This window comes from Herpailurus yagouaroundi, unplaced genomic scaffold, assembly GCF_014898765.1.
Source record: "Herpailurus yagouaroundi ecotype Mexico unplaced genomic scaffold, PumYag 184, whole genome shotgun sequence".
In the NCBI taxonomy this organism is placed as follows: domain Eukaryota; kingdom Metazoa; phylum Chordata; class Mammalia; order Carnivora; family Felidae; genus Herpailurus; species Herpailurus yagouaroundi.
Genome location: NW_024412415.1, coordinates 21429880 through 21450428, shown reverse-complemented (window position 1 = coordinate 21450428; position 20549 = coordinate 21429880). Strand labels below are relative to the sequence as shown.

Sequence of the window (20549 nt, the reverse complement as noted above, 5' to 3'; positions counted from 1 at the left end):
ACCTATATTTTTCTCACTTCTAACTTCAGCCAAGGCTTAGGTCATAGTTCATGAATATTTCCTTAAAAGTACATGTTTTTGGTGTTATAGATGTATCTTGAAAACTTACTGTTTTATTCTAGACAGAAAATCCAAGAATGGAGAGACCATATACGTTTAAGGATTTTGTTCTTCACCCAAGAAGGTCAGTAAATATAAAATAATAACATAATGTTTTTTAAAATATTATTATACCTTGTAGTAGCCTCTTTGCAGATTCAAAGCTTAAACCTTTGTAAATAAGCTACTTCTAAATATTATTTTTAAAAGCTTTACTTTTTATTGCTGATTAAAAAGTAATATATGCACAGTACAAAAAATTCTGAAAATACAGAGAAGTGATCATATCCCTTTAGGAAAGACTTGTCCCCCTAATATTTATCAGACTAGAAAGTGGAAATTTGTCATTACTGTTTTATTATTTATTTTATATCTTAAAATATATATAATTTTGTCATACTATCCTTTTCAAAAGCACAAGCATTAATTAAGCCAAAAGCAATATCTAACTTGATATGCACAAAAACAATTTCAGAAAAACCTAACCACGTTTTGCATACTTTTAATAAAAACAGGTATTTAAGAAAACTCAGATATTTAGAGAAAATAATTTGAGCAAGGACTAGAATTTAAAACCTGAATTCCATTTTTGTAAACTGAGTTACTTGAGTTTTGTTAAAATTTTTGTTTAAGCTGTAAATAAAACTCCTTTACAAAAATAAAACTCCTTTTAATATTCTGTGCCACCTAGTTAAGTAAAATCTAGTGAGGATGTATTGATTTACTGTCAAAAAGGTCAAAGTCAAAATAAAGAAGTACATCTGCAAAAACAACAGTATTTGTCTTGTTTTTTAAACTAGAAAATAGATTAGAAAAATATACTATGGGAACTGAGTAAAATTTTTCATTAAAAAAATTTACTCTTTGTAATATAAATTATTAAAGCAAAATAAAAGGGACAGTACTCTCTGTTAATATTTATATTCTATAAGAGAAGTCACATATTTCACTTCTGTAGAAGTCTTGGAATATAAATCTCTTTTCTTTTTAAACTGATTGTGGCATCTGCATACCAATAATAAATAAATGTTTCTTCTCTTAATTGCCCTAGTAGCCTGCTTTTTACTTTTCAAATGCTTTCTAGTGTCTTTCTCTTTAAAAAAAAAAAAAATGTGTGTGTGTGTGTGTGTATATATATATATATATATATATATATATATATATATACATATATAATTTGTATCTTCTGTCTGTATGGACTATCACTGCAAGTGCAGAAAGAACTTGAAATCAAATAGGAAATGTACTACATTCTTACACTTTTTGAGCCCCATTAAGTCCAAACCCACAGGCTTAATGTCTAGTTTGAAAGACATGAAAATGTCACTATAGAGAAACTCTTGTATAAAACATTATTTGAGCAAGTTTTCTGTATCCATCCATTATAGCAGCAAGTCAATGTTCACATCCCCCTAAAAAATGGAGACACAAGCCACATTAGTGGCCTTGGAAATAAACATCAGGGATTCTGTTGACCACTCAGGAAAGCTAGTTTCCAAACTCATGAGAACTGTACAAAAGATTAAGGGAGGAGGCATTAAGTGGGGTGGGGAAGGGAGTACCTTCCAATAAAAGATAGAATAAAAGATAAGACTTTCTTGTTAAGAAAGACAAAGAGTAATTGGTTACATAACTGATGTCTATAAAAATCACCAACATATCTTTTCAGAAAACTAGGACAAGGAAGAACTTTTTAAGTATATAGGATGTTGAAATTGGTGGGGACAAATAGACAGATTTAAAACTTTTAAAATATTAATACAATGGACAGCAACCTTTAGCTTGGACAACTCATTATGCAAAGACATTATTCATATACATTATAAAATAAAATAGATATATTAATGTGTGACAGACTCAAACAGCTGTCAAAGAAAGACAGTAGGTTTCAGACAGTTATCAGGCCTTGCTCTCCACTTTTCTATCATCCTGTACAGTATGACTAGATAAGTATCCCCAAAGTATATCTCTGAGGCTGCCTTTCCCTGTCCGCCAAATTATCTGGCTTCACAGAGTATACAAAATCTAAAGTTCTCTTGTTTCACGTGGACCTCATCATCCGGATCATCCGTTCCTCCTCTGTGTATCCCGTAAGCCAGCCAAACCCAACAACTACCCTTTCCTTCGGTGTACCCCAGGTTTCCCATTGTTTCCTCATTTTTTAGTCTTTTCTCCACTCTTACGCCTTTCTATTCACTGCCACGGATCAAAATCCTCCTCAATCAGTTAGCACCAATTCAGATGCAACTCCTTCACGTTCTCCCTGATCTTTTACTCAAACTTCCTTAGCATCTTATTTATTTCATAACAATTATTTATTTGTGTCTATTACTTTTTCTCCACCACCCACTCCTTTTCCTAGCTGTCTTTTGTAGTAGAGTTTGTCTTTGGGTCTCCTCTAGTAGCTAGTAGGTATTCGTTAAACTTTAGTTAAATGAGTGCTTTTCTCCTTAAGTGTTAAAGTTTTGCGAATAATTATTTTCTTTTCTACAGTCACAAATCAAGAGTTAAAGGTTATCTGAGATTAAAAATGACTTATTTACCTAAAACCAGTGGCTCAGAAGAAGATAATACAGAACAGACTGAAGAATTAGAGGTGAGATTTTATAAATACTTGGTTCAATGAAAAGAAAATATCTCATTTCTTATTTTACTATACCTTGAAGAAAAAATAACTTTATTCAATGAAGTTAATGTGTGCAATAAAAATTATATACCTGGGTATTTGTTTATTTTACCTAATCATTCATTAAACATTTCTTTCCTCTGAGGACATTTCTGTATAATGAATGGCCATTACTGAGGGCATTCTTAAAGGTTAGTGAATAGGGAATAATGATGTTTACAAATGAAAGTATTTATTGTAATTAAGTTATCAACTCTTTCTGTTTTTTCAGGGTTTTCTAAAACCATGTCATATTCTCCTACATTAAAGTAAGAATATAATTTACTATTTGTAAGCTAAATATATAGAAATTTTAAGGAGACTACTGAATAGGAACTCTTTTATGAAATATAATTCTTGTTACTTTTCCTCTCATAGTTGCAGTGAGGATGGGAGGACAGTGAGGAAAGGAGGGGAATGGAGGGGGGAAGAATTCAAGTGATCTAATAAAAGGCCATATTTATTTGAGGCAAATAGAATTCAATAATTTTCGTGGATGACAGGGTATGAAGAAGTCCAAGTCAACTATTTGGGCGGAGCTACATGCATCAAGGGTGAGTGAGGAAGAGGCAGAGAGCATATATTTGGAATAGAATTGGATAGGGAGTTAGTGACTGGAATCCTAGTCCTGAGCTCTGGTACTAGTGAGCCGAGTGACTGTGTCATTCAATATCTCTGAACCACAGTGTCGTCATTTGTACAATAACTGTTGTACCAGATGACCTCTAGGGTTTCTTCCAGCAGAAAAACTCATGATTTGAAAAGGGAAAAAAAGAACCCTGTCTTGAATTTCCCACTGAAGCAACAACATTTACTGAAAGCACATAGTATATTGGCACCAATATGCTTTGGAGAGTTTGTTTGTTTGTTTGTTTGTTTGTTTGTTTGTTTGTTTGTTTTAGAGAGCAAAAATACAAGCAGGGGAAGGGGAGAGAGAGAAGGAGAGAGAGGGAGAATCTTAAGTAGGCTGCACATTCAGCATGGAGCCTGATGTGGGGCTCAATCTTACAATCATGAGATCATGACCCTGAGATCATGACCCAAGCTGAAATTAAGAGTCAGATGCTTAACCGACTGAGCCACCCAAGCACCCTTAATTTGGAGAGTTTTCTTGCATGTGCCTTCCTCAATAGTCATGCCTCTTTGGCTGAGGGTCTGGTTAGGTCTCCAGAAGAACTGTGAAGGTAAAGGACCTCCCAAGCACTGGACTCTACCTCAGATACCCACATACCTTGGGTCAGAAAGCTTGAGAACAAGCCATGCTTTTGCAAGAGAGCTTTCTGGGAATTTTTTATATGCACTAATAAGATTTTACTTTGTGGGGGAAAGCTGTAATAATAGAAGGAAAAAAATTATTTAAATCACAGAATATAGTTAACCCTTAGTCGGGCAATCAAAAAACTTGGTATCCTCTCTTAAGCCTATATTTGTTTGTTTGATTACCTTTTCTTTTTTAGTTTTTCTCTAGCTTATTATATAAAAATCACTTTTTAAAAATTCTAGGTATTTATTGGGTCGAAGTTTCTCTACCTGACGTCTTGGTGCGCAGGGTATCTGCATAATGAATACTGTTTGAAATGAAGGATGCCTGCTATAAAGAAAGAAAATTCTTAATTTAGTAACTTAAAAAAACTTAACAACATTTCATTATTTAGTAACCTGCTCCAAGTTTTGCCCACACACACGTATCATAGGTACCTTATTCACAGTTTAGTGTCTGTGGGTAGAGTTCCTTCACTTCATTTTGTGGCCTCAGGTCTCAATGTTTGAGTTCCCTCAGAATGCACCTTATAATTTCAGTAGATGTAAGCATGTAGGAGTTTATTTATGAAAGGCCTTAGGAATTCAAACACATGAGTCTATGCTTATTTATCTTCTGTGTAGCTAATGACCAGAGAAGTCTTGTCTTTGACATCTAGCTTGTGAATATATAAATTCTACCATTTAAAGAAAAACAATGGCATTTTCAAAAGAGTGGCTCACTCAGGCAATTTGTATTTCTTAGTATGTCAAAGTCTGGCTGTAATAGATTATTGTTTAACATTCGATTTTTGTACCCTTTGCAACTTTAGACTTAGTTGTATGTATTTTACAAGATTAACATATAATGTGTGTTGTAGCTCTAAATGCTTTCTTTCTGACCTTCTTTGACTCCATTAAATTGTTGGCAATCATATACTAGCTTATCAGTAAATAACATTGATACTTAGAAAATATTTCATGAAGAGTATTAGCTGATATATGTTTAATAGGAAGGCATTCTATACAAAAAAAATGAAAACTCAGTCTTTCTAAACAGTATTCAAATGTACAACTGCACTTTCTCAAACTTGAAACAAGTTTTTAAAAACTGGGCCTTCAATTAAATTAGCATTTCCTGGGGCGCCTGGGTGGCTCAGTCGGTTAAGCGGCCGACTTTGGCTCAGGTCATGATCTCACGGTCCGTGAGTTCGAGCCCCGTGTTCGGGCTCTGTGCTGACAGCTCAGAGCCTGGAGCCTGTTTCAGATTCTGTGTCTCCCTCTCTCTGACCCTCCCCCGTTCATGCTCTGTCTCTCTCTGTCTCAAAAAATCAATAAAACGTTAAAAAAAAAATTTAAATTAGTTTTTCCCCTTTTCGTTTACTTAGATAGCATAAATTCACTAAGTAGACCTTTAAAAGAGACATCTTTAAGAAGATTTTAAAGAAATAATCTTGGGGTGCCTGGGTGGCTTGGTTGGTTAAGCAGCTGACCCTTGGTTTCCACTTAGGTCATGATCATGTAGTCTGTGGGATCAAGCCCTGTATTGGGCTCCTGCGCTGACAGCATGGAGTATGCTTAGGATCCTCTCTCTCCCTTTCTCTGCCCCTCCCCTGCTCGTTCTCTTTCTCCCTCTCTCCCTCTCAAAATAAGTAAACATTAAAAAAAAATAACCCTCTGGTACCATTTTTTGAGCTCTAAACATGTTTACAATCCTTTACAGCAGAAGTGAGGACCCTTTTATTAATAAATTTCATTGATCTACAGAAAAATAATCAATGACCATATTTTTAAAAACAAACTTTTTTCAAGAGAGCAAAATATAAAAATTCAACTCACATACTTTTAAAATCAAGACCAGAGAACTACAATTTGATTTAATATATACAAGACTAATTTTTAGGAATGTAAATCCTATATTATGATCATTTAAAGGAATGGAAAGGAGAGAGAAAAGGAAGGTAAACATAGATGGAAAGAAAAAGAGGATAAAGAGAAAGAAGAGAATGGAGCAATAAAAATAAAGAAACAAAATTAAAGAAGAGGAAAAAAGGAAAACAATAGAAGAGGTAAAAAGGAAAAAATAAGAGAAGAGTAAGAAAGAAAAGGAGTGAATTTTACTTCCCATCCAGATCTCTTTTTTTCCAGACAAATTCTTTGTCTTCCTCTCTCCGTACCCACCACCCCACCCTTGTTCACTTTCTGTCCTGCTTCAGTCTAGAACCCTCCCACCAGACCAGCCAGAGACATCAGCCTTGCTGGAGAAACCCCTGTCCTTTTCTCCCTGATGCCAGAAAAGATTCCTTTCCTTCCCAGCTCTTCTCCCTGATCCTTTCTTGTCAGATTTTGCCTTCCGACATAAAAGAATTCTCTTCCACCTTCTAAGCCATCCGCTGGCCAGCAAATAGCAGTCCTTCAGGACTAGATCCCCACCCAGTGCTTCGAAAGAAAGACAGTATATGTTAAGGAAATTATTTTTTTGCCTGTTACTCTGATACCAAATATGTTTCTCACTTTCCCATTTTTCTTTCCATTTTGATTTGGTAGTTTTTGTCATGTACAAATTGGGGGGTTTTGTAATCAAATCTGTCAACCTTCTTTTTCATACTTAAAAGCTTCCCCACTCTTAGATTATATTTTTTAAATCCCCCAGCTTTGTTGTAATATATGTTGTTTTTGCTTTCTAACATTTCAACATTGCTCAGTCTGTAACATCCTGGTAGAAGGTAGCAACCCAGATAATTTTTTTCTTTTTTCACAAGTTTGAAATGTCTTTATCATATCCTAAATTCCTATAAATTTGAGTCTCTTTCTGGGCTTTCTAATCCATTCTATTGAGCTGTCTGTCCATGTGTGTACCAATTATTGTGGTTTGTAATATATTTTATTCAGTAGGGTTAATATTCACTCCTTTTTTTAAAAGCTGTATAGAGTTTGTAAGGTTTTGTTTTGTTTTGTTAGTTTATTTATTTATTTTGAGAGAGAGCACATGTATGCACGTGAGTGGGGTAAGGACAGAGAGAGAGAGAGAATCCTAAGCAGGCTCTATGCTGACGTGGGGCTCACTCTCACAAACCGTGAGATCACCAAGAGTCAGAAGCGTTAAGCCAACTGAGCCACCCAGGCTCCCCCTTCTTTTTTCTTTAGAACTGTGGTGGTTATTCTTGCTTGTTTGTGTTTCTATTTGAACTTGAGAATTGCCTTGTCCCATTATTTTTAAAAATCTGTAATGTAGTTTTAGTGGAATCTTGGCAACTTTATATATTAACTTGGGGAGAATTGATACCTTAGTGAGACTGAGTCTTCCTAACCAAGATCATATTATGTCTTTTCATTCATTCAGTTCTTTCTTTATGTCTCTTTAGGAGAATTTTTAAGTTTTTTTTATTCATTTATTTCTGCCTTCCTAGCGTTATTGGTATTTAGTAGGACCTTTCACTACTGCCTTTTCTGTTAGGAGTTTTCTTATGTAAAAACATGCCATTAACTCTTACTACCTTTCAAGTAATTCCTTACCCTAACCACCCTAGCTTAGGCTTCATGTATATTTGCCCCTCACTATATCAGAGGAAATTTCCAGTGTCTTCTTGTCTTTTAAACGAAACAAAGAAAACAAACAGAACTTTTATTTCTTTGGCTATTTTATGACCTGACCAAAATGCCTTTCCATGGTCCATAGGAGAAAGAGAAAAATCAGACCAGAGAATCATAATGGCTTTTCAGTTGCTAGAAAGTTGACTGTAGCAATTATTTCTGCATCGCTTGCCTTTCCCTGCTATGCCTATACATATTTGAGCTTCGTTTAATGATTTTTTTTTTCAGGTCTCCAGTAGTTGCTGATTTCCATTATAAACAAGGTGCTTTCTCTGGAGGAAAGACAAAATTTGTGTCCTTCATTCATTTGCTTATAATTTAGAGAATAGCCTAAGATTACACTAGTTCAAATTATGTTTCTCAGTGCTTTCCATCATTATCTATTTATTTAGAAGTTCTGTTCTTCTCTCCTCTTAGGTATGTTTTAAAATTTTTTGGAAAATGTTAAAAGTTTCAAGTGGAACTTAAATGTTATTATTTTGCTGGAAAAAAAAAAGTCTTCATTATCATAAAATATTCATATTATGGTCTTAAAGGTAGACACTGTGCAAATTTTGTCCTTGCATAATTTCTGGAACTGGATATGCTAAATCTCTTTTTTAAATTTCCTCCAGCATAATTTATAAGGTGAAAAAGATCAAGAACAAACTTAATTGTTACCACTCTGGTTTTCAGCCTGGCTGGGTTGTTTTGGACCAACCGGATGCTGCTTGCCATTTGCAGCAACAACAAGAACCTTCTCCTCTACCTCCAGGATGGGAAGAGAGGCAGGATATTCTTGGAAGGACCTACTATGTAAACCACGAATCTAGAAGAACACAGTGGAAAAGACCAACCCCTCAGTATGTGCTGGTGACTTTCACATTTGTAATCTGAATACATTGTGACCACAGATTTTTATTTTGCAGTCATATCTCAAATGGATTAATAATAATGTAGGGATCCATAAACTATAAAAATATGAGGATTTTTGTGGTTCAGGACTTTTAAAATGCCATCCTGTTTTTTTATTAAATGATTTTGTAATGTTCAAAATTATTTGAGTCACAAATGCCACTCTTCTAATTGCTTCTTTATTTTAAATTACTTTGTAGCCACAAAGGATACATTTTTCTCTTTAGACTGGTTTAGAAAAATCTTGGAAATTTTTGTAGCTTCTTACTAAAGTATAATAAACTGTTAATTTCTACAGTACACTCTTTTTAAATATAAATTACTTATAAAATATAGAGGACTGAATAACAAGGGTCTTTTGTTAAACACTCATTTTCCAGTCTGGTCAGTGTATACATAATTTCCAGTGCACACAGATCAAGGATAGAATGACCTTTGAGGTATTCTAATTGATGTCTCCTCAGTGATATTTTTCTTTTATTACCATCAGACCATATGTTATACATATACATTTACAAATGGCCCATTACTCACATTCATTATCAAATACCCTTTCACATCTCCTCCCTTACAGTCTTATGAGGCTTTCTTTAGTCTTCTACTTTTTGACAGAGACTTAAAATTTTTATTTGTCCATTAACCTTCTAATTTTCGGCTTTGGTATTTTGGGTCTGATACAGTCCAAGCACTTTCATAGATAGTTTCTGTTCTCAGATCCTTCTAAAGCAAATCAGTGGTCATAGTTCTTCATGGTACAGAAGCATCTATCTCTGTAGAGATCTGTACAGATTGCAAATATGAAGGCACTACAGAATTCTACAAAATTGTCCTACTGCATACCTCAGCAGGCCTGACTTGAGCAGGATACATTTCTTTCACTACCATTGATGTCATTTTCAGTTAGCCTAAATCACATATTTAGGGGAAAAAAATCTGAAGCATTCCCTTAAGGTCATCTGTCAAAATTGAATTTTCTTCAGCAATAGTACAATAAGAACTGATCTTTTGACTCTCCTGGGAGTATATGGCACTAAATAAGTTAATAATAATTTTGTTATTAAATATTTGTATAAAATTCTTGATCTGATGGTCTGGTTGTACTAAATTCAAATAGCTAGAATAATAAAACTAATTAATGGGGTAATGGTGTTCAGTCTGATTTATATAACTTTCCTACACTCAGACATGCCTTTTCTATGATAATTTTTCAGACCATGCCTATTTCTGTAAATGATCAAAACCAGATACTATTTAATCTGTAATCTATTAAGTTTTTAATTATAGTGTTTCTTACATGATCTTTTATTTTGCCCTCTGCATTCTTGTATGGGTAACTCAACTCTTGGCTTAATATTGATTCTGGAAAATATTACCAACTGATTAATGAAGATGTATAAGTAACTCTTAAAGCCTCTTTTTTATAATCTCTCTAGAGCTATTTTAGATTTTACTCATATAAATAACATGGCAAAATAATAATGTAATGAAATTATTTATGAAGCTCTCAGATATATTTATTCAACAAATATTTTTGAATGCCCTTCCATGTCAAACAGTATTGTATAGACATGGTGATAAAGTAAAATATCAAAGTCAGACATGTTACACATTTGCACAAAGCCTTAATTCCATAAGGTACTCTGAAGATACCAATGTGCCCATGACCTAGTCTGTGCATGTTGAAATATCCTTTGACCCAAATAGTGAATTCTGATATAAGGTATTTTTTTTAAATGGTCACAGCATCTGTGACTATCATCTTAACTGTCTTCAGACATGGATAATGGCTTGTATATCTCTAATACAGGGACAGCCTAACGGATGCTGAGAATGGTAATATTCAACTGCAAGCACAACGTGCATTTACCACAAGGCGGCAAATATCTGAGGAGACAGAAAGTGTTGATAATCGCGAGTCTTCCGAGGTAGAAATGATTTTCTTGTTCTTACTGATAGACACATGTTAAAGCAATAGATCAAAGTATGTGTGGATTAAGATGATTCTGTTTATTTTAGAACTGGGAAATTATAAGAGAAGATGAAGCCACCATGGATAGCAATCGGGCCTTCCCATCACCTCCGGCATCAAATAACTTGGATGTTCAAACTCATCTTGCAGAAGAATTGAATGCCAGACTCACTATGTGTAGAAATTCAGCCACCGGACAGCCAGTATCCAGCTCAGTAAGATGCTCTTAGATTTTGCTGTAGCTTCAGGATTTTATAAAATATGTGTTATTCAGTTCAGTATCTAACATTTACGTGAAATTTTGTGTTTTATCCCTGGTTTTATTGAGACGTAAATGACAGACGATATTTTATTGGTTTAAGGTATGCAACATAATGATTTGATATACGTATATATTATAGCTAAATTATTACCACACTAAATCTAGGTAGCATCCATCACCTCACATAGCTACAAAATGTTTTTCTTGTGATAAGAAAAAAATGTTGTCTTAAATGGCATGTAATAACGTGTTAGGGACTTTCGGACTTTATAGTATGGTCATGTTTCAAATATCTCCACTAATAGTATGGAGCAGAGTCATGGATAATCCAAATAGTCATTGGAGTCTAAATGTCCATTACATAAACTAGTCCCTTCCAGCCAGAGACTCCCAGGAACACACTTGTAATTAACAGTTTGGGTTTATTACTCATTTCAGCAAGGAGAACACACACCATGAGTGTCCCCGTAAGAGAACATTAGAAAAGACTTGAAGGATTTGGGTTCATGTTAGGTGATTTTGAGGAGGGCTTAAGGAAGCAAGACTTTGCTCTGTGTTGAATGCTGTCAGGAAGCAAGAGTGATTCTGTGATTGGGTATCTCACATCTTATGTATAGTGAGGCTAAAGCTATAATTAGTAAAAAGCAGCGGTCTCTCATATTTGTCAGAGAGAGATATTTGGTATTTTGTGGTTTGGACAGTGTTCACATTTTGTCTGTGTCCAGGCATGATTACAAAGTGGTCTTGATTTTGTCTTGACCCTACTGATGAGTGTTGGGCCAAGTCCTGCATGTCAGGGACTACTTTTCTTCTTCTCAATTATACCACATCTATCACTGGCACACATGTTTGACTAAGAGCCAAGGTACTTTGACTAAACAGGGGGATAGATGGCATTCTCCCTCCAGCAACCACTATCAAAATTGCTGAAATGGAGTTCAGATGCATGTGTTCCAACAGGTACTGCCATGATTAGATCTATGTGTCCAGTTCTCTCAGGTGCATCATCAAAGGAGACCTTTCAGTGGAAGAAAGAGATTATTCTCTGAGGATCTATGGTCATTTCCAGTTGGCAGTCCCCCACTCTTCATTCAATCAGTAAATATTTATTGAGGGCTACTATATGCAAGGCACTGTATGCTGGTTAAAATATTGGCACACAGCTAGGCCTGTTGGTTTAAGTATTGCCTGTGGCTGCTTTCACATTACACTGACAGAACTGAGGAGTTGTAACAGAGACTGTATGGTCCACAAAAAAAAGATTAACTATCTGGACCATACCAGAAAAAGTTTGCTGACTTCTATGTTTGCACCTTCTTCAAGAAGCTTCAGGGTAGATAGTTTTGTATAAATACCTATATGAATATCCAAGAGCAGATCTACCTTTCTGCTCCCTTTCCCTCCTCTCTTCCACCTGACTATTCTCTCTTCCGCTCATTTCATTTTATTATTTCATCAGGGGAGTGGGAACAGTCAAGACATAAAGGATATTGATTTGCTGGTGATAGATCACAGAAGCTCCTATTCCCTTTCCTCCTGTTATTTTGTTTGTTTACAAAAGTAACACATGGCATTCATGCAATGAAATACTATGCAGCCATGAAAAGAATGAAGTGGCTCTGAATGTACAGGTTGTATGGAACAATCCCTAAGATGTATTGGTCAGTGAAAAACAGGAAGGTACAGAGCAGTGTGTTTGATACTCTACCATTTCTGTAAATTTTCTACTTGACAAAATAAATAGGTGTATCATATTTCTTGAAGATTAAACAGGAAACTGCTAACATTGCTCATCTCTGAAGAGAGGAACAGAATGAGCAGGACACATGTTTTGTGTACCTTTTTAATTTCATGCCATGTGCATATTAATTTAAAAAATAATTTATTATTTTAAATAATTTACTACCTGGGTGGCTCAGTAAAATGTCCAACTTTGGCTCAGGTCATGATCTCCTGATTCATGGGTTCAAGCCCCGCATCAGACTCTATGCTGACCGTTCAGAGCCTGGAGCCTGCCTCAGATTCTGTGTCTCCCTCTCTCTCTGCCCCTCCCCCCCCACAAATAAATAAACATTTAAAAAATTAAAAAATAATCATAATTTATTATTTTAAAGTATTCTGTGGCCACAGTTAAAAATTCAAACAGTATTGAAGTATATAAAATTAAAATTCAACCTTCCATCTCACCTCTAGCATATGTTCCCTCAATCACTATTAATGGTTTGGCATATAGTGTGCTAAACATTTTCTATATATTTATAAACATATATGCACACACATATATTTGTATATCATTTTTTAACCTGAGATTATCTTTTTCACTTGTTATATTATAGACATTGGACCATTTCAGTACATGTAGATGTACTCCTCTTAAAACTAACAAAGATGTGGGGCACCTGGGTGGCTCAATCGGTTAAACAGCTGACTCTTGAATTTCAGCTCAGGTCATAATCTCATGGTTTGTGAGTTCAAGCCCTGCATCAAGATCTGCACTCACAGTATGGAGCCTGCTTGGGATTCTGTCTCCTCCTCTCTCTCTGCTCCTCCCCTGCTCTCTCTCTCTCAAAAAAAGTTTATATATGTTTAAAAATTTAAAACTAATAGAATTATCAAACATCATTCCATTGTGCAAGTAACCTTTAATATACTTCACCAGTCTCCTATTGATAGACTTTAGGTTATTTACAATTCTGTGTTATTGTGAACACTACTACAGTGGATATTTTGACTTAATTTATATGTCTATTATAATTTTTTTATTATTTAATAATATCAAACAATTCAGATAGTGACAACAGCATGCATATAAGAGCACAGGGAAAGAAAGAGTAAGGGATTTATGGGAAGCAGGTAATCTAGAATGTCCAGAAGGTGGGTGTTGAGGTGGGAAGTGCTGACACTCTCAGGAACAGCTAGGTCAGGAAGCTGTGTTCTGTGCTATGGATTTCACCCTAATGACCGTGAGAAGTCACTGAAGGGCTCTGAGCTAGAGGAGGATGTGACCCGATCTGCCCTGTAGAAGGCTCTCTGGCTACAGCACGCAGTATGGAGAGCACATTCAGGGAAATAAGACTGGAAGCAGGGAAGTCTGTTAGGATGTTGCTGCAGTAATAGTCAAGGCGACAAATGATGAAAACTTGAAATTAAAAAAAAAATACTTAAGCTAAAAGTGCAAGGAGAATATATTTGGGAGCTAGTAAAGAAACAGAACGAATTAAGATCTGGTGACTGACCTGGCTGTAAGGGACCAGAGGGGAGTCAGCTGACTGACTGACATCTGCCATGAGCTGGACTCAAGTGCTGCCCCCGAAACAAGGAATACCCACCAAGGAACAGGTTTCAGTGGGTGTGGACAGGGGAAAACCGAATCCAGTTTGGGGCACAGTGAGGGGTATCTGTTAGACATTCAAGAGAATTTCTAACATCCAGGAGGCAGTTTAGGACCGAGGGCAGAAGAGGGAGCTGGAAGGTGGAAGGTATCGGCACATGGGTGGTATCCAGTGCTGAGTGCTTTCACACAGAGTCTCTACGGTCACTCTTCCTTCTGCCCCCTCATGCCCACCCCCATACCTTACCTGCCATTCAGAGACAAATCACAAACCTAAAGCTATTGTCACTCCTTCTTCTTTTTTATAAGAATCATTCCAGCAGAAGAGGCAGCTTACAAGCCTATACTTTTGAGGAGCAGCCTACACTTCCTGTGGTGAGTTTTATCCTCTCCCCTCATTGTCAATAAAAATAAGAAACTCAAGAACTTTTTTTTTTTTTTTGGACATTGAATATGAACATTTGACTGCCTAGTAATGAACGAATCCAGCACAGAATCTAGGTTCTTGGAGATAAGGTTCAGGGGAGGGGAACTGGGGGAGGTAGACCTTTTAGAGACAAAACGGGAGAACTCTGTCTCCCACAGTAAGAAAGCAAAGTGTCTGTACTGGTGACTGTGGGTGATATCCGGGCTGTGGCGCTGTGCTGGCTGGAGGTGGTCTGCAGGCAGCATTCAATTCGAGATTGTGGTGTCCAGCTGCCACTACTCTGTGCACTGGCCCCTGCCACCCAGCAGCGGTGTCTTCCCCATACATGAAGCATCACATTGGGGCTCAGTCACGTGGACAGGTCTGCACTGGTATCGGCAAGCTCCGTGGCCAGGTTGGGTGGAGTTCATCAGCCCTTTGCCTTCCTTTCCCTTCACACTCGTGTCCACATCTACTGAGGCCCCTGCCTCCTTCTCAGTAGGGTTCCCAGCCGTGGCCTTGACCCAGGCTCAGACCTTAACAACCTCATGCCTTGAACGTTGACTTCCCTTTGGCCTCCCCACCCCATCCCTTTCCTGACTCAACTCTCAATACTTTTGAGTTTATCTCCCCTTTACACAGCCCCTGCTTGTGTTTGAAACCAAATGAAAATGCCCAGGCTCCCAGCCCCCTTAGCCTACCCACCTCCTCATCCACCAACAGGAACCTCCTGCTGCCTTCATCCCATCCCTGCTTTTTCTTCAAAACAGGCGGCCCCCTTTCCTGATCCTCTTCCTCCTCTGTGTTTTATGCATTCCATTTCCCCACTTAGAATGTCTCCTCACCTTTTTTCACCATTTATAATTTTGAATGGCAGTCTACACATTAATTTTGAAAAGTGAGGATTGTTTTTGCTTTTATGGAAATTCCAGCATAGGGTTGCAGAGGCTCAAATTTCCTTGAGCCAAGAGTGGTTCATCCATCTAAAAAGGTGGCCCTGCACGAATAGAGAGACGCAATCCTGTGCTGAGGAAGGGTGGGGGGGGGCCCACACCTGTGCAACTGGCCCAGTCAGTGTCCACTCTCTCTACAAGAGAGTGGATGCCACAGAAAGACTGACCTCACCAGCCTCACTCTCACTATTGCCATTTGCCTGGCTTCCTCCATTAGACTGGAGCCTGCTTAAGCGGAGATCCATGGTATTTCTCTCTCTGTGCTTTGTAATGTCCTCATACAAGGGAAATGTTGCATTTCTAACTGACTGACAGGCTTTCATCCTAGAAACAATTTTAGTGCATCAAATGAGCGACAGAATCTAGAGGTGATTTATATTCTTCTGTACTTACATGTAGTTCTGTTTTTATTTGTACTAGAAAAGCAATTTCCATACCTTTTTCTTCTCAATATATCGATTAGGTGTTTTAACAGTTTTCTTGAGGTATAATCTGCATACCATAAAATCCCCTCACTTTTTTTTTAATATGTGAAATTTATTGTCAGATTGGTTTCCATACAACACCCAGTGCTCATCCCAAAAGGTGCCCTCCTCAATACCCATCACCCACCCTCCCCTCCCTCCTACCCCCCATCAACCCTCAGTTTATTTTCAGTTTTTAACAGTCTTTTATGCTTTGGCTCTCTCCCACTCTAACCTTTTTTTTTTTTTTTCCTTCCCCTCCCCCATGGGTTTCTGTTAAGTTTCTCAGGATCCACATAAGAGTGAAACCATATGGTATCTGTCTTTCTCTGTATGGCTTATTTCACTTAGCATCACACTCTCCAGTTCCATCCCCGTTGCTACAAAAGGCCATATTTCATTTTTTCTCATTGCCACGTAGTATTCCATAGTGTATATAAACCACAATTTCTTTATCCATTCATCAGTTGATGGACATTTAGGCTCTTTCCATAATTTGGCTATTGTTGAGAGTGCTGCTATGAACATTGGGGTACAAGTGCCCCTATGCATCAGTACTCCTGTGTCCCTTGGATAAATTCCTAGCAGTGCTATTGCTGGGTCATAGGGTAGGTCTATTTTTAATTTTCTGAGGAACCTCCACACTGCTTTCCAGAGCGGCTGCACCAGTTTGCACCAACAGTGCAAGAGGGTTCCTGTTTCTCCACATCCTCTCCAGCATCTATAGTCTCCTGATTTGTTCATTTTGGCCACTATGACTGGTGTGAGGTGATATCTGAGTGTGGTTTTGATTTGTATTTCCCTGATAAGGAGCGACGTTGAACATCTTTTCATGTGCCTGTTGGCCATCCGGATGTCTTCTTTAGAGAAGTGTCTATTCATGTTTTCTGCCCATTTCTTCACTGGGTTATTTGTTTTTCGGGTGTGGAGTTTGGTGAGCTCTTTATAGATTTTGGATACTAGCCCTTTGTCCGATATGTCATTTGCAAATATCTTTTCCCATTCCGTTGGTTGCCTTTTAGTTTTGTTGGTTGTTTCCTTTGCTGTGCAGAAGCTTTTTATCTTCATAAGGTCCCAGTAATTCACTTTTGCTTTTAATTCCCTTGCTTTTGAAATCCCCTCACTTTTGGGGCGCCTGGGTGGCGCAGTCGGTTAGGCGTCCGACTTCAGCCAGGTCACGATCTCGCAGTCCGTGAGTTCGAGCCCCGCGTCGGGCTCTGGGCTGATGGCTCAGAGCCTGGAGCCTGTTTCCGATTCTGTGTCTCCCTCTCTCTCTGCCCCTCCCCCGTTCATGCTCTGTCTCTCTCTGTCCCAAAAATAAAAACGTTGAAAAAAAAATTTTTTTTTAAATAAAAAAAAAAAAAAAAGAAATCCCCTCACTTTTAAGTGTGCAAATGAAGGAATTTTAGTAAAGTTCTACAGTTGTATGAACATCACCACTATCAAGTTTAAGAACCCTTCATCACCCCAAAAAGTTCCCTCAGTCCCAGCACCTGCTCCCAGCCCAGGTAACCACTCATCTGCTTTCTGTAGCTACACTTTTGCCTTTTCTAGAAATTTCGTATAAGTGGAATCATACAGTATTGTAGTTTGATGTCTGGCCTCTTCACTTAATATGATGTTCCTGAGATTTAAACATGCTGTGGTTGAATATCTCAGTAGTTCATGATATTCTATTGTGTACATGTATCTAATACATTTCATTTACCTACCCACCACTATTGGACCTTTGTAAAACTGGGCAACTTTAAATTCCATTATTTTGTAGACTTAACAGCTCATCATAACTGTGAGCAACGTATATCTAGCTCCCGTGTGTCTGGGGAGAGTGTATCTGGTGAACAGACCAATGATGGTAGTTTTTATGTATAAGACACATTGGGAAACCAGGCCAAACCTTGACAAATCCAAAAAGGAAGACCAAATTTGGACTATTTTAAGTAAATCTGGAAATAATCAGATCTCTTTGTTCATTAGTAATAAACTCTTAAGTAGCCACTCCCCAGCCCTTGCAGAAAGAAGGCCACGGTAATTTTGACTCAGCACACATGGGTGATAAATTCTGTAGTTAGACTACCTAGTTCAGATCTCAGCTCCATATTAACAATGTATCTGTTAGGAAATTACCCCAATTTTCTAAGCTTCAATTTCCTTGTAAATAAAAATGGGCTACTAATAGCAATTATCTCATTGAGATTTGTGTGGAGGTTAAATGACAGGATCTGTGTTAAAGCATTTAGTGTGTGGTTATCACTACTGTCATGGTTTATTAATGTTGGCATCACTCTCATCATCGTGGTCTGTTCTTTTTTTTTTTTTTAAGTAAAATGTTGTATACTTCATTTCATACACCTTAAAATATAATTTAAAACTCACTTCATTTTATTTTTTTTTAATTTTTTTTTCAATGTTTATTTATTTTTGGGACAGAGAGAGACAGAGCATGAACGGGGGAGGGGCAGAGAGAGAGGGAGACACAGAATCGGAAACAGACTCCAGGCTCCGAGCCATCAGCCCAGAGCCTGACGCGGGGCTCGAACTCACGGACCGCGAGATCGTGACCTGGCTGAAGTCGGACGGTTAACCGACTGCGCCACCCAGGCGCCCCAAAACTCACTTCATTTTAAAGAGAGATAGCAGTGAGAAAAGGATGTGGTCCTTTTAAAAGAATTGCTTTTTAATTAATATTCAGTTTTCCTATTTTTCTTCACTTTAGCTTTTGCCTACTTCATCTGGATTACCACCAGGTTGGGAAGAAAAACAAGATGAAAGAGGAAGATCATATTACGTAGATCACAATTCCAGAACTACTACCTGGACAAAGCCCACTGCACAGGTACCCTGCAATCTATCTGTTAACTTACCTTCTTACAGAATTTAAGCCATCACATTCCTATGGAAGCTGTTACATCACTTTGTAGTATATACTGGATGCTGCTAGCATCTTCTAATTGTTTGCTGGCATTGGCTACCATTTCCTACAGAGCTCCAGTATACGTGGTTACCACTCGTTACCATGTAAAACAAGTCCAACTGGGAATAAAAGGACAGATTGATAATCAAAATTATTTTGGTTGATTGGGTCATTTTGTTATTTAAATGCTTAAAGATCATTATTTTGCTAAAAGATAATCTTAGTGATGATTAGCACCCGTTCAAGAAATTTGTGACGATGACACTTTGTCCTGGCAACAGTGAATGCCTTTGGTGATATTTCCTTATAAGTGTTTAGAAAAAAGTTTATCTTTTTTTAAAGTTTATTTTATCTTATCACCATTTCTCTTACTGAGAAATTTTTTAACACTGAAAAGTACAGAGAATAATCGGGCAAACACCCATCTTCTTAACACCCAGAATTTACCAGCATTAACAAATTACCATATTTGTTTCTAGACATTTTAATTCTTAAAATAAAATCTTACAGATAAAAAACTAAATTCATTTTAGCCAAACACTTGGTCCCACTACCCAGAGGGAACACCATATTAAGTCTGTTGGGTATTCTTCCAGTCTTTATTTATTTATTTATTTATTTTGGCTTAAACAAACAGAAATTTCTTTCTCGTAGTTCTGGAGGCTGGGAGGCTGGGAGGCTGAGTTGAGAGTGCAGCATGATGGGTCCTGGTGAGGGCCCACCTCTGGGCTGCAGACTTCCATCTTCTTGCCTTGTCCTCACACAGTTCTTCCAGTCTCTTCCACACGCTTACATAGAGAACTAATCAGTGCCAAGTAGTGCTTATGTTCCTGTGTTTCAAATTTTGCCAAGATGTCCTATTACATAACTCTAAATCTTTTTTTTGTGCAACATTATTTTAAAATCCTATCCCTGCTGTTTTACATATCGATCCAGTGTGTTTAACAACTGCCTAATATTTCATCATATGAATATGTTACTTTTCCATTATCCATTTCTACAGTGGATATTTGCCATTCATTTTGTGTGCCCAGAATTCAAAGCCACTTCTACATATGGGGAATCCCCCACTTTGTGCGTTTTTTGGGCAAGTGGAGACAACCTCCTCTAACTGGCACCGTGGCTTCCCTTGCAGTTGGGTCACATCCCTCTGACCTAGCTTCCTCGGTACAGACTTGGACTGTGACCACCATCTTACCGCTCAAGAATTAGCTGAGAAATTATAAAAGTTATTTTAAAAACAAAGTTTGACAAAACATTTTAGGAGAAAAGTGAGTCTGTAGTGTTTAGATCTATGTTTGCAGGTTGTTTTAACCCTTTTAACCGCAGCTATTTGTGTGTTCTCTGGAAAACATGACAACATGACTTAATTAATGTGCTAGGCCGCCGTGGAGACAGGTCAGCTGCAGCCCGGCCAGGGTGCCACACGCCCTCAACCACAGGTCCTCCCGAGTGATTCAGCACAGCAGGTGACCCAGCCAGCTGAAATGGAGCAAGGATTCCTTCCTAAAGGCTGGGAAGTCCGGCATGCACCAAATGGGAGGCCTTTCTTTATCGACCACAACACGAAAACCACTACCTGGGTAACTTTAATACTCTCCGGTTTGAATTTAGAACAACAGTCTTAACTCTTATGTACAGTTCTCCATAACCTTTAGGGTACATTAATATAACCTACATTTCCTAGTGTTCATTTTAAGATATGCTGAATTCTTAACAGTATTATTTCTACTCAAGATATACTTATGCCCATTTTTAA

At 37.5% G+C, this 20549-nt stretch overlaps 1 protein-coding gene across 5 annotated transcripts in view; it reads left to right on the top strand.

Annotated features, from left to right (window-relative positions):
- Positions 1-20549, top strand: part of NEDD4 (NEDD4 E3 ubiquitin protein ligase) — a 141601-nt gene that overhangs the window by 99545 nt on the left and 21507 nt on the right. For all 5 annotated transcript variants that reach the window (XM_040492765.1, XM_040492764.1, XM_040492767.1 and 2 more), the window contains 8 exons: positions 123-184; positions 2593-2695; positions 8273-8439; positions 10299-10416; positions 10508-10675; positions 14363-14428; positions 18593-18712; positions 20173-20373. In XM_040492765.1, the coding sequence (XP_040348699.1) occupies positions 123-184; positions 2593-2695; positions 8273-8439; positions 10299-10416; positions 10508-10675; positions 14363-14428; positions 18593-18712; positions 20173-20373 (1005 nt within the window). The remainder of the gene's footprint in view (positions 1-122; positions 185-2592; positions 2696-8272; positions 8440-10298; positions 10417-10507; positions 10676-14362; positions 14429-18592; positions 18713-20172; positions 20374-20549) is intronic.